Below are 22,188 nucleotides of genomic sequence, written 5' to 3'. Positions count from 1 at the left end.
TCTCCGACGGTGCTGCTTTCTATTGGCTTACTACTGTATTTTTGTTTTACAAAAACGCACATCCTTGTTGGTGTGTCAACAAAGTTGGAATCTCTCGAAACCAAAGTGATAAAAGTTAAATTATAAAAAACAAAACAAATTGTCCTGGTCCATTTTTACGCATAAACAATATGACAAAGAGTAATATGATATCGGAAGGTGGCGATGATGCGATCACAAACGCTCAGCGAAGAAGAAGTGTTGCACTGCGACCGGTGTCATCACGTGGCACGCGAATCAAAACACAAAAAAGATCTCTTCTGCTGACAGAAATAAGAATAAATCAGCAAAATAAATGGATGGAACTAAAGAGAGTTCAGCATTAAAATGTATTCCTGTAAGACTGACACTCGGCATCACTGGAATCCTTGGTGAGTATTGATTTGTCGTTGGAGCTAGCAAAATAAGATTGATCATACCTGAGCATCACTTCTATTTACATTATGTTGTAATGACTACTTTATTGTATTTTTATTTCTTTGCCAGAGAATTTGCCGGGTGTGGCAGATGTGCGGCTTGCAGAAAGAGAACCTGCAGAGAAAAGGGGTCTACTATCATGGGAACAGGTGAAGAAAAGACTACTGCAATTCACAATTCTGCAGCCCTAATCAAATATCACATATTTAACCAAGCATATCTCAATCTTGCCACCCTAGAAAAATAATTGCATATTACCAGAGGACCTGCGAGACTTTTATTTGACAACTGATGGTTTCACACTTACATGGAACGTCAAACTAGACAGTAAGTGACCCTATTTTGAATCTTCTAATGTAGTCTTTCCCAACCATTTCACTTAATTGTTAAGAAATGCCTTCATTATCTGCAGCAAGTATATTTTCTTTGATCATCAATGTCAAGATTGTTCTTCAGTAACAAGCTAAATGACAATAAATATACAATTTGAGTCTGATATAGATTAAAATCTTATTAAAGCATAACTACCTGCAAATATTCATACAATAGCTTTTGTGTTTACTAATTAATATTTTACACTGTTAGCATAATTAAGTGAGTATAACTGTTACTAATTGAATCTAACTCATAATTTTTCACTCTTCATTACAAAAGTGTTTGTTTGGTGGCATCCCCATAGTACAATAAATATGTCCTGGCAAAATAAAAGTTGGGAAACACTGTAACAGCAAACTAAATGTGTTGTATAACATTGAATGTACCATATCAGCTTTAATTTTTACCCATCATTTTATGTCTCCCTAGATGAATGTTTCCCATTAGGATGCATGACAATTAACAGTGTGGGCCAGTTGCAGCCTCTTCAACAGCCAACACAATTTTTCTCCCTTCCAAATACACCATCACTAGCTGACCTAGACTGGGAGGAGAGCGGAGCCGATTGTGGTAAAGTTAAAATTATGTTCTCATCTGTTAGCCAAAATGATCTTGGAAAAAAAAATTGAGTAACTCGCCATCTTCCAGCAGGGTTGACCAGTGCTCCTACTCTTCCTCATTTTGATTCACGCAGCCGCATCTTTGTGTTGGATTCATGTGGTGGGAATGGCAAGGTCTGCTTGGTATACAAAAACACCATCACAGGTGACCCAAGAGTTCTTATATAATATGGTTGAATCACCAATTGATCTACTTTTTCTTCTATTTTTTAGGTGTGGTTGCCCAACAAAGTGAAATATGGTTTCTCGACTTCTCGCTTTGCTGGCATTTCTTAACTGCAACCTTCTCTTCATACTACCGCCTCATGATCACTCACCTGGGCTTGCCTGAATGGCAGTATTTGTTTACACCTTATGGCCCCAGTCCACAAGCCAAGGTAACAATGATAGTTTCTCCGAAATGACTTAATATCAGTGGCACATTTTTGTCACGTAATTTGTAATCAGTGCGCAACATTATGGTAATTCCAACATATATTAATATATATATATATATATATATATAATTATACTTGTATAATGACAATAAAAGTATTCCATTCGATTATGGAGGTAAATTTTTAATTGGTAATTGCTGATAAGTGCAGTGTTTGGCAGTTATTCAAGTAAGAAACAACAATGAACACAAAATAATTTCTATTCAAAAATCAAAATGTTACATTTTTGTTACATTGTTTTTAATGTTCACTCTTAATATATTAAACCTCTACAGCAATGGGCATCACTCTACCAGCCACTGACCTTCAGAAATGATCTGAATGTGACCCATCCTGCTGGAGACTCCATTCTAAACAAGTTGGATCCCACAAAGGCTTTTAAAGCCAAAGCCAAGGTTCCCACCCCTAAAAAGAAACCTCCCGTACCTTGCAACCTAGCAAGTAATGCCAAAAACCAAAACAGTAGTGCAAGACCTGGCATAGCAAAACGATAAAACACACCTATCTGAGGATGTTGTTGGTTGCTAAAAAAAAATCCATAGGAGGGGTGAAAATTTGTCACAAGAGTCAACACGCACAGCCTCACTTTAAGGAATGCATAAACTACGTTTAAGAAGCAAGTAAGTGATCACTGATTTTCATTATTTATATAAACAGACAGAATAATTATTATGACAAAACTTGACATTGTTGTAAATATTCGTTTTAAATGTATCTTTTACAATATACCAAAAATATGACAAACCCATTATGTTTAAATCAATATAGGTACTTTCGTCAGATGTGCAATATTACAGGTGCATATACATAATATATATATATATATATATATCAATAAATGTTTATTCTAAGAATTCACAAGGAAAAAATATGATTATTTCCTTTATAGTATAATGCCCTTGAAGTGTTGCTCCCGAAAAATCAAATTTAAGGCTCCAGTATTTTTCAAGTAATGCAAACATCAAGGCCATTTTGCTCACTGAATGCTTGCCGCTTGAATTGATTTAAAAAAGCACCTCATTATCTGCTTAACAAAAGGATAGAACTGAAGTCTCAAAGGAGGTTGTTCGATTTTCCTAAGCTTTTTTTGTTTCGTTTTTCTACTTCAAAGTTAGTCCAGCTACTTTAGCAATGAAACACGGCCACTTCTATTCATGGAAAACATGTACTACATGTTCTCCATGTGATTACTTTGACCCATTTATCACTCCTGTCTGTTAGGGGATGTTGAGAATTTCCATATAATAAGATATTTCTGTACCCCCAGGATGACAGCCCTCATTTTTGGTTATAATAAGCACCGTAAAAAGTGGTACAATTTGTAATTGGACAACCAAAATGCATACATGCAAGTGGCATCATTTTGCAGGGATAGTCTCATGGAGCAGATTCTTGAATATTTGCCAGCTGTTTGACATTTTCCTTTATCTAAATTGTTGAAGGCCATTTAGACACATAAATCAGTGTCAAAGTTTTGTTTTTCCAGCGGGGCAGTCTCCTTCTCTAGATCAGTTCTCTTAGTCATTACAGTACAGTTTTCAGAGAGGGGAGGATGGTGAAGTTCCACCAAGACCATGTAGAGCCCCGCACCAAGTAGACCACCAATCATTGGGGCAACAATGGGTACCCACCACCAACCATTTCCAGCCCTGCACAGATGAGAAAAAATACATACTATTTTAAATAAGGTGTCACTGTTTAAAAGAAAATGAATCAACAAGTGACCAAAATTGCCCAAAATGAACCCACCTGAAAACGTCAGTTCCCCAACCTGCAATAGCTGTGAAGAGCCTCGGTCCGATGTCTCTGGTTGGGTTGATTGCGTAGCCACTGTTGCTGCCCAGAGAAATGCCAATGAGCAGAACCAGAAGTCCCACTAGTGTAGGCTCACTGCCTACTGCTGGGGGTTTGTTTTTCTGGTCAGACAAAGCCATCAGGCACAGCAGAAGAATAGCTGTACCAAATATCTGGCAAGAAAATAAGTTATAGGAAATCCTGCAGAATCTCACATGTGTATATTTCATCATGGCAAAGATTTTCATTAACTTTTCACGCATACCTGGTCTATGAATCCACCAAACAAGGAAAGGTATGGGGCAGGATAGGTGGCAAAGATACTCGCAGTTGCTTTTTCACCATAGGTAGTCAGATTCCCCCCACAATAGTCATGTATTGCCTCTGAAAATACACAACATAATGTCAACATTTAATTGGGAGTAAAGGGTCAGTACCAATTGTTTCTGTTCATACAGTGTAACCTCACCATAATACACAGCATAAATGGTCCCAGCTGCAAAAAAAGAGCCCAGCAGTTGTGAAATAAAATAGAGGGGGAACATCTTCCATGCGAGACGGCCAATCGCACACATGGCGAAGGACACCGCTCCGTTCATGTGAGCGCCTGGTGAGGTGGCACAGCACAGTTAGGAGGTTTTTTTTTTAAAGATATAGTCGATTTTTATACCTGAAACGTTCCCTCCAACGTGAGCACCCATTGCAACACCCAACCCAAAGCCTAGGTTGATGCTTATGTAATGTCCAAATTCTCCTTGTCCAGTCACGACCTGTGCCACAGAACCGAGTCCAAACACCTGAACACAAAAAAATGACCAATAGCTCACAGCTAGGTGGGGGACTATTATGGATTAATAAGTACCCAATCAAACAACTTTTAACCGGGGCTTTGATGTACTGTAAACTGCCAAAAATAATCTACTTTACAAGGAAATGCTTGTGACAAATCTCATCATAGCTATCACAATACTCTTCTATGAAATTTAAAGTTTGAAGCTTAGATATACAGACTGAAGAAAGTAGTTTTATTTTTTTTAAAGCTTCCTCTGAGCTATTCATTCAGGGAACAGGAAACGTACAGTTCCACCCCCACAAATCAAGCACCCTAAAGTTAAACACTAAACAAGTGGTGCAGACCAAAGTACAGAAAATACTGCACGCATGCACATCTTGTGTTGCATTGTTTCTCTTCCAGTTCTAAATATGGGATCAATTGAGAGAGCAGACAAACATGTGACTCTCGCGACCCCCTCCACGTGGCCCATGACCCTTTTTAGTTTTTACCACCACAAACACATGAGCAGTTTATCATCAATCAGAAATCATTAACAACAAACCTCCCTGGAAGTAAACTTTGTCCAAACCAATTTTCATTTTTGTTATTGAACTTTATCAACCTTATTACACTAAAAATAAGGAGAAAATAGTATCTTACCATCATTACATACGTGCAAAGGCATTCTGCAAGTCCCACACGAACAACTTCGCTCTTTAATCGGATAGCCCGAGTTATAAAGGGTCCATTTCTCCGAGTGACCCTTTTCTCTACAGACTGTCCAAAGTCTTTCATTTCTTCTTCTTGTAGTATCATAGAGTCTCTCATTGGGCCTCTTTGTCTTTCAAGACTATATAACAACTAAAATCCTTAGATCCAGGTTCAGACTTTATGAACTAACATCTTGTCCCGCAAATACAAATGGTTGTCTCTTCATAACAGGCTTCTCTTGTCTTCTAATCCAATTTAATGCTTACTGGTTACTCCCCTCTCTCACTCACACACTTCACATCATGCATTACATTTTGGACCACGTTTTATAGCCGCAACACATCCTCCCTCCCCCCTGCATATGTTTAAACTGTCACACAGACAGCTGCATTATCCAATAGCTTTTCTTCACCAGATCTTTCCTGAGCCAATGAGGAAACTGTTATTTGAAGCTTCTTCTCAACATGAGCTAAAAAGTTTAAAAGGAACGATCAGACTGATCAATATAATTACATTACAAAAATACATTGTTTTTTGTATTTTGATTCTAATTCCATTTAAACTTTATATTTGTTTTCATTATAATATTTTGAACTATATCCAATATGTATATATTTCAGAATTGACCTTAATTTATGACAACTTTTTTTACCATTTAATTTGGAGACTACTAAATAAGTATAAAGTACAATGGTTAATAAAACTTCTCTAAACCACCAGAAATAAGGGCTAAAATGCTCTTTATTATTAGTGTATTTGGCTACATGTAGTAGAAAACCATTTTAGTGTGCCTAAATATTATATAAGGGCTAATTGTCATACACCACTAGAGTGTAGTTGATAAAATTGTCATTTCAGGATGGCATGCAGTGCAACAAAACTTTGGCCTAAATTGTAACACTAGTGTCAGAGCATGTACTTGAAGGTTATGCTCTAAGAAAATAGCCTGGAAAAAACATTCTTGCATACCACGTTCAATGTCAATTGCTTAAACAGATGTACAACAGATGTACAACAACATTGACGAATCAGTAACCAAATGATTGCAATAGCCGTCATGTGGTCCCGCCTACTCATAGATTGCCTCACTTTGTCACATATGACATTTTCTGCTCGGGAAATTGTCCGCTTTGTGCTTCTTCAACCACGCCGTCGGTACCATGGTGGGCTGGCTGGATGTGATCTCTCACCCGTTGTGGATGGTGACCACGCTGATACTGTGGAGGGTAGTGCGCTCACAGAGGAGAGGGTCCTGGGACCCTTGTGCCTGCCCCGTGCAGCTCAAAGGGAAGACGGCGATAGTGACTGGCGCCAATACAGGTCGGCTTTCTTCTTATCCTTGCACTAATGTGCTGTTCCCATCATATCAGAATGTTATTTCATTCAAACTCGAGCCTCAACTTTCATGAATAGAATGAAAAATCCTGTGATGAATATTATAAATCATATGTAAAACTTGAATGTGACACATTGATAATGAGGAGATAAGAACAAGTATGCGTTCTCATAAAATATGAAGTATTTTTGTCAGATTTTTGATATGTTATCTTTAATGCCATATGTCAAAACTAAGTCCCATTTTATTGGCCCGTTATAAATTCTGAATATATAAATGAATAAGGGCCTCTCCAGAACTTTAAATTCACCTACTTTGTTTGCATTTCTCATTTTAACAGTAGTTGAATGTAGTCAATTAGACATTGGCTCTGCATTATTTCCAATCAATTTAGGAAACTATAGTATTTTGAGATACATAAATATACCTATTGTGGATAAAAACAAATCCAATGTAATGATTAATGGATTTATACTCTTATAGCGCTCTTCCCTTTCAAGGCACACAAAGTACTTTGACATTATATACTCCTTTACATGCTTATAATGCAGCATAAGGAGTAACGTTTTTGCTCAAGGATACTTGGGCAAGATCACCAGAGCAGCGATTCCAACTGGCATCCTCTGGATTAAGAAAAGACTGTGGATAAACGTGTGATTGTACTGAACTACTGCGTTTCTTTTGCACTCTTTTCCCAGGGATTGGAAAGTTCATCGCCATGGACTTTGCCCGCAGGGGTGCCCGTGTCATTTTGGCCTGTCGTAGTGTGTCCCGGGGAACAGCGGCTGCTAAAGAAATCCAAGCAAAAACAGGAAACCATGACGTCCATGTGCGTCAGGTGGACCTTTCCTCTATGGATTCTGTCAGAGAATTTGTTGAAAAGATTGTGAGGGAGGAAAGAGGTCTTCACATTCTCATCAACAATGCTGGAGTGTCAGGTGATCTGAATACCAAATTATAGTTTTATTTGTAAGTGCTTTTTACGGGAAAAACTTTGGACATTTAGACTATCTGAATGTTTTATGAGTATTGTGTTCTTAATGACAATATGTCAAATAACATGGAGCTACACCCATTTGTACTGAGAAGTAAAGAAAAACAAAAAACTGGGTATAACTTAGCTCAACTGCAGAAAGGTTTCGAGGAGTTTAAAATTCTGACTGTTGTTGTTGCTTTAGGTTTACCGCAGCAGCTTACTAAGGATGGGTTTGATGTCTGTTTTGCAACGAATCATTTGGGGCCATTTCTTCTCACAAACCAGCTGCTTGGTAAATTAAACCCATTTGAACTATTTTATTTTTCTGTATGTGTCAAGTATTTTGATGGAATACTAATGTTATAACATGACTAGCCGTATTTATTTATAAAAAAAACATGTTTTTGTTTCAGACCTAATGAAAGCTTCAGCTCCAGCACGTATTGTCACTCTTAGTTCTGTCTACCACAAAAAGGGCGAAGTCAACTTTTCACATTTTCATGGGAAAAATATTACTCATAACCTTGATCGAGTTTATAACCACACTAAGCTGCACAATATCATCTGTACTAATGAGTTTGCTCGCAGACTTCAAGGAACAGGTATAGACTGAAGTAGCATCCAAATGTAATTCATAACATTGCATAACATTTGCTGTTTTTGTCACTCTTAATGTTTAGGTGTCACCGCCAACTCGGTCCACCCTGGCGTTGTCATGACGGGAATGATGAGACATTATTCCTTTAAGATGCGTTGCATCTTCAGCCTGATTGGACAGTTCTTTTTCAAGGTGAGTACATTGTGTACACGTGTGGATTCAATTGAGGTATTGCTGAAAAATTGCAAAACTGTTACAAAGTAGCACAAGATTTTATAATGAACCAGTGCCAACTGTATGTTATGTGTGGCATGGCAATTTTTTTCAATTTTGTCTATAGTCTGAAAATCGTATATAATGTATTTTCTGCAATTAAATTGTTGTTGTTTTCACGTATTCATGCACACACACAAGAATTGGAAGAAGGCTACCAGTGTTTTATACTCGTTTCAGTTGAGAGATTATAAGAACAGATTTTTTATAACTTCCTGTGCATGGGCCCAAAGTTGACAATGAGGAAGTAAATTCAGATGAGCTCATCATTATTTTGGAAAAAGCTTTACTTTGGAAGTACGCTATGAGAATTTTCTGGCGTAAAACGAATGCCTCAGCTGATTGAAGGTTGGAAAACTTTGCAAAATAGAAAAACAATAACATATAGTATGCAGATAACCCATGAATTTTGTTTCAATATTTAGACTTATTCCCAACATTTATTGAACAATAACAAGTTTTCTTTGGTAGCATGCAATATTAAGGGTCTCCAAAGTTTTATATTTACAGTTTGTTGGGTTGAATTTGCGTTTGTAGCATGTCCGTCTTGGGAAATTTCAATTAACTATATTTTCTAATTCTTTCAGTCTGCAGAGGAAGGAGCAGTCAGTGCCATCTACTGTGCCGTGTCAGAAGAAGCGGAAGGCATAAGTGGAAAATATTTTGACCATGACTGCTCGCTGGCTCTGCCTGCCCCCTTGGCCCGAGACAAAGCTCTCGCCCTCAAGGACTTTGAGATATGTGAAAGACTAACATCGAAGCTGTGACACAATCTTCCTCGTGATAACAAAAAGGAGGTCAAATTTCATTGGTGCTGTTAAAGTAGCTGATTTGACATTTCAACAAACATGTTTACTCAGTTGTATTTAGTTGAAGATTGGAAGATTCTCAATGGAAACCATGAACTGCCTTTTTTACAGTCTTTTTTAAATAGCACAAAACTTAGGATTCAGGGTTTCTTGAGCTATTTCTTGGGTACTGATTTTTGTGAAAGGCTACCAGTTAAACACACTCAAAGTTGCTCAAATGACATTTAAATAACTGCATGCTGTTATCCATATTTGATAGTTTAGCTGGTGGAGGAGCGGTTAGTGCGTAGGCCTCACAGTTCAATGTATGAGGGTTCAATCCCAGGTCTGGGACTTCCTGTGTGGATTTTACATGTTCTCATTGGACTTGCATGGGTTTTCTCCAGGTACTCTGGTTTTCTCCCCCATCCCCCAAACACTCTAAATTTCCATTAGGTGTGAACCTAAGCGTGAATGGTTGTCTGGGTGCAATGAAGGAATTGGGACAATATCTTTTCTTGGGAAAATACCACACAAGTTCCATTAAGTTAGATAAAACTTTCCTTTATTGAATGATTAATTGAAGCTGAAAAAAAAAACATTGTCCTTTTCAAAGAAGTCATACTGCAGTTTTTTATCCTCTTGGTGTCTCCAGCACACTACTTGGCTGTAAAAACAAAGAATATGAAAGAACACAATGACGGTATCATCTTTTTGTCTAGTTGCTGTTCGTTGGTAATCTTTGGATCACTCAACGATTGGACCCATTTCATCAAGGGCAGTAAAGTTCTTAGTTCAAGAAGTAATGACGTACCTTTCTGTTGCTCCACAATTTCATGGATGAGCTCCTCTAGCATAGGGGCGACTTGGTCCAGCTGCTTGGGTGAAAGTCGCGCTGTAACATCCATGGTTTTATCCTAGACACACAAACACAAGGAAAATGAACATCTTGTATCACATGTATCTATTCTTGAACACGTACTAGGTTTCCATCGTGTTCAATTTGAGGAATCTTTTGGACAGCAACTTCCTGGCACTGACCATCCTCTGACCGAGGCGACATGTCCTTTCTACCCTCTCGTTGCTAGAGATGAGACACAAAAACCAAATGAGAAGCATTTCAAGACTTTATGCACATTGTATTGAATATTTCGTTTTCAACTCATGCAGTTTACCTTCAACAACCTCATCTCGGTCAGCTCCTGTGGGCTAAAGAAGGTCATGTGTCCTTGGGTTCTCTCCACCAGCAGGGCCACAAGGCACGTCAGCACCATACAGCAAGTGACAGCTCCACGCATGGTCATTTTGCTTGGCTGTGGGCTAAAGCAAACCTGCACATTAATTTAAGAAATGTAAACGATCCTTTACAAGACAATACAATCCTGAAATGACCACGTTTACAATGATGTTCACACTGATGCGCCCTGTAAAGGCGCTACACAACAATATGTTATGTCAGTCCAAGTCCCCACTCACTAAAAGTACATTAATCAGCCTTCATATACTTATTCAAATTGTATGACTTAAGCTTACAGGCTTAGTCTAAGAAATGAGTGCACGGATTGACAAATGTGCGAGTGTCACAAGACTGCTGTAGAGATAAGTGAAGCCCAAATGATAGCAAATACACATAGTTTCAAAAAATGCCAAATAGAAAAAGGAGAAATTGAAGTGGCCAAAATATGGCTCGCTCACCTCTTGTTTGAATCTCAGTCAATCGCACACCGGGGTGTTAGAAGATGAGAAGAGCGTCTTCTTTCTGAAGGTGAACTTGTCCCGGTCAGCCTTTATATCAAGCCCTCTCATGAACCTCCATCTTTTTACTATCCTCCCTCACATCTGCTACTCAAAAGAATTCTGGTAAGCATTCCCATCTTGGCTCCTAGTAACACAGATCTATCATTTGCCTTATTAATTTGTGTGAACTGATACATGTATGTTGTTGGCCTTGAGTGAGAAAGAAATGATTTTGATCTGTAATATTTTTTTAAATAAGGAATGTGTGTATTTGTTTTACCTTTACCTATTTCCAGTCCTCTGAAGTCAACCATAAATTCTCTGCTTCTAAGAATAAGCCAACCCAATGTGACATTTATGACCTGGCAATAATATACATTTGCGCACACAAAAGACTCGGATGCATGTGCTCCTAAGAAACCATGTAACGCTCCAGAAGGTTAATAACGTTTTCCCCCTAATCCAACACTTGACTGTGTTCCTGCATGGAGGTGAAATTAGCACATTTGGATTTATATTCTTAGACCACTCTGGAGAAATGGACTGATAAATATCTGACCGTTGTTGTATCCCAGCAAGTTAAGTGCATCAGTTGTATGTATATGAGAACGAACCATCAGTGTGACGCACAAGCTTTTTTTTGACTTGCATTCACATAATGATGGTGGGGGGCCTATTCCACCCAGCTGATTTTGAGCAAAAGGCAGACTAGACTCAAGACCGGTCGCCAGCGGGGCCTTTTATATCACTTTCCCCACCTAAATGTTGCATATTTGCATGATGCAATTATGTTTTCTTAACTTTTCAAATCCCTTTTAGAAATGCATGAGGGTCTGTTTTGTTATGTTTTTTTTAATTATTATTTTATTCATTAATAAAATGCTGTTTCAATGTTATTTATGCTATATTCTGTTTAAAAATCACAATGAACTCCTTCCCTTAATGGTACTTTATGATAATTTGCGCCAAGAATAGTTTGTTAAAGAAATATGGGACAGGGTAAATTAATAATTCATTCATTGTCCATACTGCTTATCCTCACAAGGATGGCGGGGGGTGCTGGAGCCTATCAATCCTATTCAAATTCAGCACGGTCCAAACTACTATAATTCATTCATTCAAAGAGGGATGCTGTAGTTACTAAAGCATCCTGCTTTGAGTTTAAAGATGCATTAGAGTTTCATTGTAGTATACACATACTGTTTTGTAGCATCAAGACCACAAAAATCATGAATATTCTACGTCATCTTTTAAACATGGACATGGGAGGATAAACCACCATCTTTTCCACATTCAATACGTCGTGACAATGTGGGCGTGGTCACGCCTATTGGCGACGCAGGTGGGTAAATTACGCGCACGAGCAGGATCACGCCCTTTGGGTGCATTTTCATGCTGGTGGGTGACGAGGTAAGGCAAATTGCTGGCCTCGGTGCATTTTTATCACAATATCGTTAGATTTTTTAGGCTTCAATTGAGCCAAAACGCCAACAAATTTGTTAGTTTAATGCCAGCTTGAACACATCGTCGACAACTTAAGTTTGGGGTCCTTTTCGGCTGTGTGCCGCATGTAACTAATTAGCTTAGCATTAGCCGACGCTTCCCATTTGACTTAAAACGTATGTTGTCCGTTCTCTTTCCATTATTGAGTCTTGTAGTCGTGGGTCTTTTTAAGGTAATCAAACAAGGCCGATGCATCAACGGAGTTTGCTGGGGGAAAGCTCACTCAAAAATGTCATCCAGAGGCACGATTTAACTCCTGGTGTCTTGTAAGTAATGGTAGTTTTGGCAATGGCTACTTAGCCAGTAACCAGTCTAATAGTCCCAGTGGCTATTTTGCAGGTTACCTATTATTTGACATTGAGTGAACAGGGGATTTTCTTACCCATTCAACCAATCTTAATGAAATTTGATGTGTTATTTCCAATTGATCGATTTTAACATTAGGTGAATAGGGTTTTAATGACTATTATTTAGGCAATGGCTCCATAGCCATAGTTTCTGACTATTTACCGCACACAGAATTCTAATCGGCTAAAGAGCCATATGGGGCAATATAGGCAGCTATTTGACCGGTTACCGGCTAAGCAGGAGTCACTGTCTATAGTTTTCACTCCGAATGCTGAACACCCGTTTCCAATTTGTAATTGTTCTGTTTTCACCAAAAAAATCATTCATACAAAGTGTGTTAAGGCAACTTTCTCCTAGTTGTTAACGTTAATGTTTAATCGCCTCATCTGGTAAAGGGAAAATAATACGGACAACTCAAACTTATTTTCATTCTTTGTCTTGATCGTTTATTAAATTTCTTGTAAGATTTCTCTTTCCTATAATAAATGTTTGTCAACTCGCAAGTCTCATGGTTTAATTAATTTTTCCTTGTTTAGCGTCAAGATACAGCTCTTCCTGGATGCCCAGCTCACTCACAACCTTGAGGTTACAGGAGACGGGGACAGATCAAGGTAAAACAGAAAAAAACTAAGCCTATCTATTGAATCTCCAAATGTGATAACGTTTGCTTTTTCTTTTTGCTCACATCAGGCCTGTGTCCAGACAATCTTCCCAAGTCAACCACTTGTTAAGTGTCAAGATACAGCTCTTCCTGGATGTCCAGATCACTCACAACCTTGAGGTTACAGGGACAGATCAAGGTAAAACAAAAAACCTCTAAGCCTATCTGTTGAATCTCCAAATATGATAACGTTTGCTTTTTCTTTTAGCTCACATTAGGCTTGTGTCCAGACAATCTTCCCAAGTCAACCACTTGAAGATGATGCCTCTTTTATTGCTCTCATCAGGCCCGTGTCCAGACATTCTTCCCAAGTCAACCACTTGAAGATGATGCCTCTCTGACAGGTACATTTATTCTAAAATATCCAAGTATTCATTCAAATTAAAAGCTTAAGTACCTCAATGTGAAGTCTCACTACCCCCCTCTCTTCTATAGGTTAAGTCCAGAGTTTTCTGGCTCATGGTGGTAAAACCCCTAAGGTAAGTAGGATCTTATTTTTTTTCAAGTTTTATGCCAACAAATAGAGATTTGAGCAGCAATTGTCTTTTTTGAAACACTTGGTGAAAAAAGACCTAAAAGCCCTTCCTGGGTCTTTTTTCTTTTTTTTTTCTTCAAATTATTTGCTATGTTCTTTCCACTTAGGCTATTTTTTCCCCAAAATTTTATTGATATAAGTGTTTACTGTTATTTTTTTATTTTCAAAAATTTATTTTAAAAAAAATTGACTAAGTGTTTAATGACCTTTTTTTATGCTCCTATTTAAGTGGGAAAAATTACCTAAGTGTTTACTGTCTTTTTAAAGAATAAAATTGTTTAAAAAAAATGACTAAGTGTTTAATGACCAATTTTTTTCCATAGAATAAGTTGTTTTTACAAAATTTTATTCTAAGTGTAATTTTTTTTTTCTGCAGGTGGAGAAAAAATCAGATGTATCAACTCAACAGTTCAATGTGATTTCTAAGTGTGCAAATGTTTTTCCTGTTAATAAAATCTTTGACTAAACATGTTACTTGCATTCCTTTGTTAAGTAAATGAAGAATATGACATGGTTACTTTTCAAGAACTTTTATTTTTCCATAAAAAATTCGAGCTCTTCATGTCGCTTATAAAGGCATCCATCGGTGAAGATCTGGAAGGACAAAAAAAGTTAGACAATTCATACACCATTAAAAAATATGACAATAAATACTAAGTATTTTTTAAGAAAAAGATACTTACAAGGAACAATACTCAAGTGCCAACTTTCCTCCAGTCAGCAAACCTTCATCCCACTGCAAAAGAAGGCAAGCAACATTTAAGACACAGGAGGGGAAAAATGGAAATAAATTATACATACCCATCTGACGGCTTGGTTTGCTTTTTGTCCAAGGCAGTGACTCAAAAATAAGAGTCACTGTAACAAGGAACTCTAGCTCCAGTCCTCAGGAGCCCCTATCCAGTATGTCTTCCAAAATCAAATGATTGTGATTAAGCACCTAACTTCATGAGTTGATCATTTGATTCAGATGTGGTGGGAGATATGGAAAACAGACTGCACAGGGGCCCTTGAGGATCAGAGTTGGAGACCTGCTCTATGACGTTGGTGTCAAAGATTGTGCCGTTTGCCGTGTCACCCTTTCGTTAGCGTTGATTTGGTCACGTTGGGTAGACCCTGAATAGAAGAAAGATGAGTAGGTATAGTACACATAAAAATAAGAAATAACCAGTAAAAATTGGGTCTTACCTCATCCACAACTTCTGCCTTGACTTCTTTGGTCTTCATCGATTTTGACAGCTCCACCGTTTTTGTGGCTTTAAACATCTACAAAAAAAAAACACAAGGTGATTATGAAATAGCTTATTTAAACATGTTATGCACAAATGACCCACATTCATTTCCCATGTTATTTTATCCTGGATGAGTTTTTCAGTCAAACATTTCAAATTAATTCATTAAAAAATAAACATCCCATAAAACTACCAATGCTTTTGTCCACTTCTTACACTGATGGAAAATGGTTATTTCTACCATATGATAAAACTAGAGTAAAAAATGACCACTGCTCTATGGTTGAATGAATGAGTCACTTTGGTTTTGTCAAAACCACATTCATAAGTAAAAATGAACAGGTCCAAGCCCAGGTTAAAAGGTATCTATCAGTGGTTCTTAACCTGGGTTCAGTGGAGCCCCTGCCACAGAGGTCAAGAGATTGATTCATCAAGTCTATTCTTGATAACATGCGCTTGATCTTTACCGTAATCCATCAAATACTGCAGCTTCAATTTATACGGTTTTACTACGTCACAAATTTTTATTCTGGGGTTTTTTTTTTTTCCTGCAAGTCCATAAAAATGGAGCAAAAGCCACTTCCCTATCCTCCGTTTGCTACCGGAACTCAGCAGTGAAGTTTAAAGTATATGTATAGATTTTGTTTTAATTAAAAAGTGGGAATCCACTACTGCCCTCCGTTTGCTACTATAACTCAACGCTTAAGTTTAAAATCTATATATATTTTAAGTTTAAAAAAAAGTGAAAATCCACACTGAAACTCGAGCAAAATCTGTTCCTGTTCCCCGTTTGCCACAAGGACGCAGCACTAAAGTTATTATTATTGTTTTTTTTTTTTTAAGTTTAGAAAAATGTGAAAATCTACACTGAAACTTACAAGCGAAAGCCACTCCCGTCCTCCATTTGCTACTAGGACTCAGCACTAATATTTTTCTTAATAAATAGGGGTGACCCTACTTTGCAGTTTTTCATTTATCACAGCCATGTCTGGTCTAATTAATCATGACAATCGAGAGATTACCATACTGGCTGCATCTAATCACTAGACATTGGCCAATTAATGTTGCGAGAAATTTATTTCTTGAATTTGAAAACAAATATTTCAAACGAAAGTAGGGTTTGGTAGGTCGAATAAGGTTAAAAAACACTGGACTATATTCTACAAGTGTATTTAAAGCACTTATGTGGGTCCGAGTTGTCCACACAGGTTCTTGCTATTAAAAAAAAAAAAAAATAAGACCAGATCAGTTAGGGTGTTTTCATTTAAAGTTTAAATGTATTATAATGAAAAACAAGCTAATTGCGCAACGCATTGAACGCTGACATTTAATTACATACTACAAAGAGAGAAAATAGTCTTTAAAAAACACAATTTGCATACAAACCGCTCATTGTGGCGTCGACAAGTTGCTCCTCTTTGGTCGTTTTGGCCACATTTTAGATGTTTCCCAGCAGTCTATACTCCTTGAAGACCTGAAAAACACAATGGAATGATTTTTAAACATAAAGAACTATAGCTAACGCAATGTAGCCAATTTGTTAGCAAACATTTCTCTGTCTCCAACCACGTGTGGCTGACTATATCACGCAAACAAAGCATTTTCCCGTCACAAAGCACTCTAAAAACGAGAACTGTGGCTTCAAATCTCCAAATGACACCGTACCATATGCGCTGCGTTGTCCTGTAAAGAACTTAACGGGTCTTTCTTCTGTAAATCGTGAACTCCGAGCAGCTCTGCAGTAAACTGCCATAGTGGTTGATCCGCCATTTTGAAGATGGCGTCAGCCTTTTGAACTCTGACCTTAGGCACGCCCATTTTTTTCCCACAACACTGTGCGTTTAAACCAATAGACGTTGCATACTGGGAAAACAATGTACGTAGTACGTACTACTTCTGAATCAATCCAACCCTCAATAACTATTTCATGGCTATAAAACCTTTACTGCAGCTACAGCTTGGACACATAAAAAGCATCAATAATAGGCTTATATAATTGAAATATTATTTAGGATACTTATATTTGCTTGTGCAGATCGCTCCAGATAGTTTGGTAGCACTGACGTGTCCACTCTATCACTAGCCACTTTTACATTGTGAAAGCGATGTCTGTTTATATAAGACAAACCTTGAATTTACCCTTCATCAATCAGTATTTGCTTGAATTCCCTGCAAATGATGGCACAATGAGAAAATCCCCGCCCCTAAGTAGGATCTCGCGAAGTTTGTCCGCAATCTCGCGGCATTCTGGTCATTGGCTTGGAGTGGCTTTGTAGACTGCAGTCTTTTTAACTCAAGATCCTGCAAGGCAACGCACATGCTTAGTGTGCTCCGCTGATTCATCAACCATGGTAAAAAAAAATCTGGTTATCTATTTCTATTACATAGCCTCTAATTTACGTTAGGCTTCTGCACCGACGATCGCCTAATTTCATTATTGTTGTTAAGCAACAAATCGCCGTTTTCATCTACTTTTCTGCACTCTTGTGAAAGGCCTAGTTAGCCGCCTGGCTTCAAAGTGCGTCACGTCTCTTTTTTAGTCCAAATTTGCTGACACCGACTGCGATCGAGTACCTATATGCATCAGTATGGCGATTCGAAACGTTTAGAATGTGGTAGTTTTGCGATCAATCTAGTTTGGCTGTACATTAGCTTTTTTTTGCTGCTTCACCGCATGTGCTCTTGCACGTGGCGTCACTTCCAACACGTGGTACACGTATTGAAACCTTCATTATTCGGTGTATACTCAAGCTAAATATTCATCGCTGTATGGATCGCTGACAGATTTCGATATCTAAGTGAATACATTTAAAACTAGAAAAGCTGGGGCCACTTTTTAGTCAGATCGTCGTCAATTGGCAGGGAACCCCATTTATCAATACCTGATCCATTTCAAATGTATTCAATATTAGTCCTAGTGGATGCGTTAAAATGGAAAATGTGCATGATCATTTCGAGTCAGTGAGAAGTTTTTCTTGAAACTTTGTAAATGAACAGTGAGCGTTCGAATGTATATTAAAGTATATATTTATTTACCTTTCTGTAGGGATTAATGCACGTATTGTTCGAGCACGCATCCGGATATGCGTTATTTGCCATCAAAGAGATGGAAGAGATCGGCATGCTTCTCCCTCAGGTAGGTTCCATGTCCTCGGTGCTACTTAAGTTCGATTTCCTGTCCGAGTCTTCTCATCTAGGGTGTCTTTCAGGTGGAGCAGAATGTCCAGAGTCTTATAAAATTCAAGAGTATGGTGAGCCTGGCTGCCTTTTTTCCCTTTAAGTCTGCACAGGCTGCCCTGGATAACATTAACGCCATCTCCGAAGGTAACTGAGTCAAACTTGATAGAAATGTATTGAATTATTCTGTGCTTTTATTTTTTTTATACAGATTGATTGTTTTCACGATTCTCAGATGTGATGATGTTTTCATATATTATCTGTCAATCCACTGAATTACTGTGTTGACAACTTCCAAACTGAACATCTGGGAATACAAATGTGTGCTATCATTTGCTTGTAATTGCTGTATGGTATATATTTTTAATGATCGTAAATGAAAATATATGCATATATTTTATATATATATCAAGCCTGTGAGTGATGCAGCATTAGTCATCTAAAAAAAAAATGTGCTACTATTTTTCCAGGCGTGGTTCACGCAGACCTCAAGCTGTTCATCGAGACAAACCTCCCCGGATCCGGCAAGAAGAAGGCCGTCCTGGGAGTTGGAGATGCCAAAGTCGGCGCTGCCTTACAAGAAGAATTTGGTTTTTCCATCCAGACGGGCGGCGTTGTGGCGGAGCTAACAAGAGGTCCGTATTTGGCCCTGTCCTACCGATAAAGGATTTCTCTATGTGCCTGGCTTGTGTTTGATGCAATCCTATTGACCTTATTCCCGTGAAGGCACATACTGAAAATCTGAACAGCCATCCGATGAAACGTTGAGCCCCGACTCCAATTGACATAAATCAATGTTTCCGTCCCATTTGTCCTTTCAGGCATACGCCTTCACTTCCACGCGCTGGTAAAGGGACTGACGGCGCTAGCTGCCTCCAAGGCCCAACTGGGATTGGGCCACAGCTACTCCCGAGCCAAGGTCAAATTCAACGTCAACCGGGCAGACAACATGATCATCCAGTCTATTGCGCTGCTGGATCAGCTCGACAAGGACATCAACACCTTCTCCATGCGCGTCCGGTAAGTTAGGATTGCCGTAGCCGTCTTTCTTGGCGTGTGCTGAATGCGTATGGCGCTTGCTTTTTTTAGCGAATGGTACGGTTACCACTTCCCCGAGCTGGTGAAAATCGTCTCGGACAATGCCATGTACTGCCGCCTGGCGCAGCTCATCGGCAACCGGAAAGATTTGACTGATGAGAGCGTGGAGAGCCTGGAAGTGGTGGTGATGGACAACGCCAAGGCGCAGGCTATCCTAGACGCGTCCCGCTCTTCAATGGGTTTGTATTTTTTTTTTTTACATTTTTGCTTAAATTCGGACGAGTGCTTCTCAACTACGCCCCCCATCCAACGCAACCACCTCAGGCTGACGTGTCCCAGGTGGCCAACACGGGGGGCAGAGAAATTCTCTCATAAACCTGTAGCGAAGGCTCCCATCCTTGCTGCGGATCCTGTCGGGAGAAACATTAACTCCCTTTCATTAGCAACTTTATATTTTTATATTTTCTTTCAATGTGAATAGGTTATTAGTTAAACATAATTGAGTTAGATTATAGTATAGTGGTGAGTCTTTTGCCAGTAGATGACGGTTACCTTTGTTTTTGCGATCAGGAATGGACATTTCCCCAATCGACTTGATCAACATTGAACGCTTCTCCAATCGTGTGGTGTCTCTGGGTGCCTATCGTCTGGAGCTGCAGGAGTACCTGCGCTCCAAGATGAGTCAAGTGGCTCCTAACCTAGCTGCCCTGATTGGAGATGTGGTGAGTGACATTTTGGCTTATGACTTAACTCAAGAGAGCGATGATGTTTTACCAAATCTGTCAATCCCCTGAATCTCTGTGTTGAGAAACATCCGGTACTGATGGCTCTCCCCTTTTTTTCTCTTTTTCGTCCCTGTCCGTCCCGGAGATGATTTGTAACCTTTTTTACGTTCCCTCATTCAATTCCAGGTGGGTGCCCGTCTGATCTCTCACGCTGGCAGTCTGACCAACCTGGCAAAGTACCCCGCGTCTACCGTCCAGATCCTGGGCGCGGAGAAAGCCCTGTTCAGGTACTGGGGCGACCCCTCCCTGCTGGGGAAAGCTGCGGTTGCGGTGATGGCAGGGCTGGGCCGGAGCAGAACGGGGTGATCCAAATGATCCCCGCTTCCACCCATTGCATCCCAATGTCTGAGCAACCCAGCACAGCACCGAAAATTAGACGGCAAGAAATTGGGGTTAGGAGACCGACTCGCGTTGGCGATGCCTCGGCTTAAAAGTAGCAACAGCATTAAGGCTCCGTTTTCTCCCGAGCGTGTTTGTGAAAGCGGCTGCTATCTCATCCAGAGCCCTGAAACTCCGCGGCAACACGCCCAAGTATGGCCTGATCTTCCACTCTACCTTCATCGGCCGAGCGGCAGTCAAGAACAAGGGCCGCATCTCCAGATATCTGGCCAACAAGTGCACCATCGCTTCGCGCATAGACTGCTTCTCTGGTAAGACTGATGCTTCTCTAATGTGTTAGGTGTCCAAACTAAGGCCTGTTTTTTTTATTATTGGGATTTGTTTTTTTTTTTTTCCTTGCATAGTTTGGACACCTATGACCTTCATTTTCTCGGTACTTAGCGATGATGCTTCTATTTTTCGTCAACAGCATTCATCCTTCGGGTTGATGTTGAGAAATTATTTTCTGAGCTCCCCCCTGTCACAGCTGTTGAGGCCCTTGCTCCCGCAATGGTTTTGATGGTCTTTTGCTCTTTTCAGAGTTGCCCTCCAGCGTGTTTGGCGACAAACTGCGCCAACAAGTTGAGGACCGCTTGTCTTTTTACGAGACGGGTGATATCCCACGCAAGAACATCGACGTGATGAAAGAGGCCGTGCAGGAGGTGAGCTTGATTATTTCCACCTTGGGTAGTGCTGCGAATGATGAGAAATTCTACCCTGATCACACCTGAGGGTCAATACTGATTTAATGAGACTGATGCAGCATGAATTTAAAAGGGATATACGGTTCTCATTGTTTTGACTGGACTGCTGTTAATCATTCTTCTGCCTCTCCCTTTGCAGGCGACGCAAGTTGTCACTAAAATGAAGCAGAAAATAGAAAAGCAGGAGCGAAGAAGCAAGAAGCTTGGGAAGAAGCAACGGCTATCAGAAAATGGAGGCGCAAATGGAGAGGTGAGGCTGTCCCGCTAACTCTGCTGTGCGTGCTCTGATTTGAGGCCTGGCATATGGTGCTTTGTTCTCATCTCGTTTATCGGCACGCAAAATCAACTTGACTCCAAACCACTGACAATCCCCAATCGGTGGGCTTGATCACTGAAGAGAGTCATACATTTTGAACTACTCTAACGAGTGGATGACTAATTGGAATTTGATCTGGTCCCCAATACTAGGTCAATGGGTCTGAGGTTCTGGCGGCAGAGGATGGAGCAGGCGATGGACCACTTAAGAAGAAAAACCGCAAGTCCGGGGCTGTCCAGGCTGAAGAAGTACCGCAAACTCCGGTGTCTGAAAAGAAAAAGAAGCGCAAGTCCGGGGCTGTCCAGGCTGAAGAGATAGTGGAAACTCCACTGTCTGAAAAGAAAAAGAAGCGCAAGTCCGGGGCTGTAGAGGTACCAGAAACTCCGGTGTCTGCAAAGAAAAAGCGCAAGTCCGGGGCTGTGGAGGTGCCGGAAACTCCGTTGTCTGCAAAGAAAGAGAAACTTGCAGAGTAAGGAAAGCAAATAGGTATGACTTGGACTGAATTTAATTTTTTTTGTACATTTTTTAGTCACTTATAATGTGCCTTGAACTATGTGAGGTGTACTCGTGTAAATAAATGCTCAGTTAAGAAAATGGTATACTCTTGCCTTTGTGCCTTCATTCTATAAAATTAA

At 39.5% G+C, this 22,188-nt stretch overlaps 6 protein-coding genes, 1 long non-coding RNA gene and 2 other non-coding genes across 13 annotated transcripts; 6 read left to right on the top strand and 3 right to left on the bottom strand.

Moving 5' to 3' along the window:
• Positions 1–207: 207 nt before the first annotated feature.
• Positions 208–2,508, top strand: tpgs2 (tubulin polyglutamylase complex subunit 2). Of its 2 annotated transcripts, none has more exons than XM_077725741.1 (7): positions 208–410; positions 526–605; positions 696–783; positions 1,261–1,401; positions 1,483–1,596; positions 1,665–1,828; positions 2,164–2,508. In XM_077725741.1, exons 1-7 carry the CDS (start codon positions 335–337, stop codon positions 2,380–2,382), a joined length of 882 nt encoding a protein of 293 aa, XP_077581867.1. In that variant the 5' UTR covers positions 208–334; the 3' UTR covers positions 2,383–2,508. The 2 variants fall into 2 exon arrangements, with proteins under 2 accessions (XP_077581867.1, XP_077581865.1); XM_077725739.1 differs by having other exon boundaries at positions 1,480–1,596.
• Positions 2,509–2,709: 201 nt separating this feature from the next.
• On the bottom strand, positions 2,710–5,484 carry aqp7 (aquaporin 7). Its single transcript, XM_077725737.1, has 6 exons — positions 5,118–5,484; positions 4,353–4,479; positions 4,152–4,289; positions 3,948–4,066; positions 3,638–3,855; positions 2,710–3,537 (listed from the first exon to the last, which is right to left on the bottom strand). Exons 1-6 carry the CDS (start codon positions 5,283–5,285, stop codon positions 3,336–3,338), a joined length of 972 nt encoding a protein of 323 aa, XP_077581863.1. The 5' UTR covers positions 5,286–5,484; the 3' UTR covers positions 2,710–3,335.
• Positions 2,740–9,256, top strand: LOC144202758 (retinol dehydrogenase 12). The gene is made up of 6 exons (XM_077725738.1): positions 2,740–6,488; positions 7,203–7,442; positions 7,683–7,772; positions 7,894–8,082; positions 8,161–8,270; positions 8,939–9,256. Exons 1-6 carry the CDS (start codon positions 6,329–6,331, stop codon positions 9,116–9,118), a joined length of 969 nt encoding a protein of 322 aa, XP_077581864.1. The 5' UTR covers positions 2,740–6,328; the 3' UTR covers positions 9,119–9,256.
• Positions 9,257–9,798: 542 nt separating this feature from the next.
• On the bottom strand, positions 9,799–10,888 carry mlnl (motilin-like). Its single transcript, XM_077725567.1, has 5 exons — positions 10,835–10,888; positions 10,315–10,459; positions 10,122–10,223; positions 9,954–10,056; positions 9,799–9,806 (listed from the first exon to the last, which is right to left on the bottom strand). Exons 2-5 carry the CDS (start codon positions 10,441–10,443, stop codon positions 9,799–9,801), a joined length of 342 nt encoding a protein of 113 aa, XP_077581693.1. The 5' UTR covers positions 10,444–10,459; positions 10,835–10,888.
• A 1,299-nt stretch (positions 10,889–12,187) lies between these two features.
• Positions 12,188–13,936, top strand: LOC144203446 (uncharacterized). Of its 3 annotated transcripts, none has more exons than XR_013327691.1 (5): positions 12,188–12,286; positions 13,264–13,338; positions 13,418–13,527; positions 13,597–13,732; positions 13,824–13,936. XR_013327691.1 is itself a non-coding variant. In XM_077726900.1 (5 exons), exons 1-4 carry the CDS (start codon positions 12,569–12,571, stop codon positions 13,710–13,712), a joined length of 378 nt encoding a protein of 125 aa, XP_077583026.1. In that variant the 5' UTR covers positions 12,312–12,568; the 3' UTR covers positions 13,713–13,732; positions 13,824–13,936. The 3 variants fall into 3 exon arrangements, 1 of the variants encoding a protein (XP_077583026.1); XR_013327690.1 differs by lacking the exon at positions 12,188–12,286 and adding an exon at positions 12,309–12,645 and having other exon boundaries at positions 13,607–13,732; XM_077726900.1 differs by lacking the exon at positions 12,188–12,286 and adding an exon at positions 12,312–12,645.
• A 501-nt stretch (positions 13,937–14,437) lies between these two features.
• LOC144202729 (uncharacterized) lies at positions 14,438–17,079 on the bottom strand. Of its 2 annotated transcripts, none has more exons than XR_013327551.1 (6): positions 16,821–17,079; positions 16,542–16,629; positions 15,112–15,189; positions 14,725–15,039; positions 14,607–14,659; positions 14,438–14,517 (listed from the first exon to the last, which is right to left on the bottom strand). It is a non-coding gene; the product is annotated as an uncharacterized LOC144202729 (long non-coding RNA). The 2 variants fall into 2 exon arrangements; XR_013327552.1 differs by having other exon boundaries at positions 14,607–14,649; positions 16,821–17,078.
• Positions 17,080–17,358: 279 nt separating this feature from the next.
• nop56 (NOP56 ribonucleoprotein homolog) lies at positions 17,359–22,152 on the top strand. The gene is made up of 12 exons (XM_077725644.1): positions 17,359–17,506; positions 18,202–18,291; positions 18,365–18,479; positions 18,803–18,967; positions 19,154–19,352; positions 19,422–19,609; positions 19,941–20,092; positions 20,282–20,382; positions 20,657–20,805; positions 21,074–21,195; positions 21,377–21,487; positions 21,706–22,152. Exons 1-12 carry the CDS (start codon positions 17,504–17,506, stop codon positions 22,024–22,026), a joined length of 1,716 nt encoding a protein of 571 aa, XP_077581770.1. The 5' UTR covers positions 17,359–17,503; the 3' UTR covers positions 22,027–22,152.
• Positions 19,682–19,798, top strand: LOC144203766 (small nucleolar RNA SNORA26). The gene has a single exon (XR_013327766.1). It is a non-coding gene; the product is annotated as a small nucleolar RNA SNORA26 (small nucleolar RNA).
• Positions 21,228–21,294, top strand: LOC144203765 (small nucleolar RNA SNORD57). The gene has a single exon (XR_013327765.1). It is a non-coding gene; the product is annotated as a small nucleolar RNA SNORD57 (small nucleolar RNA).
• Positions 22,153–22,188: the final 36 nt, after the last annotated feature.

This window comes from Stigmatopora nigra, chromosome 10, assembly GCF_051989575.1.
Source record: "Stigmatopora nigra isolate UIUO_SnigA chromosome 10, RoL_Snig_1.1, whole genome shotgun sequence".
Classification (NCBI taxonomy): domain Eukaryota; kingdom Metazoa; phylum Chordata; class Actinopteri; order Syngnathiformes; family Syngnathidae; genus Stigmatopora; species Stigmatopora nigra.
Note: the sequence above shows the minus strand (reverse complement) of the source record. Positions and strands in the feature narration are given on the sequence as shown.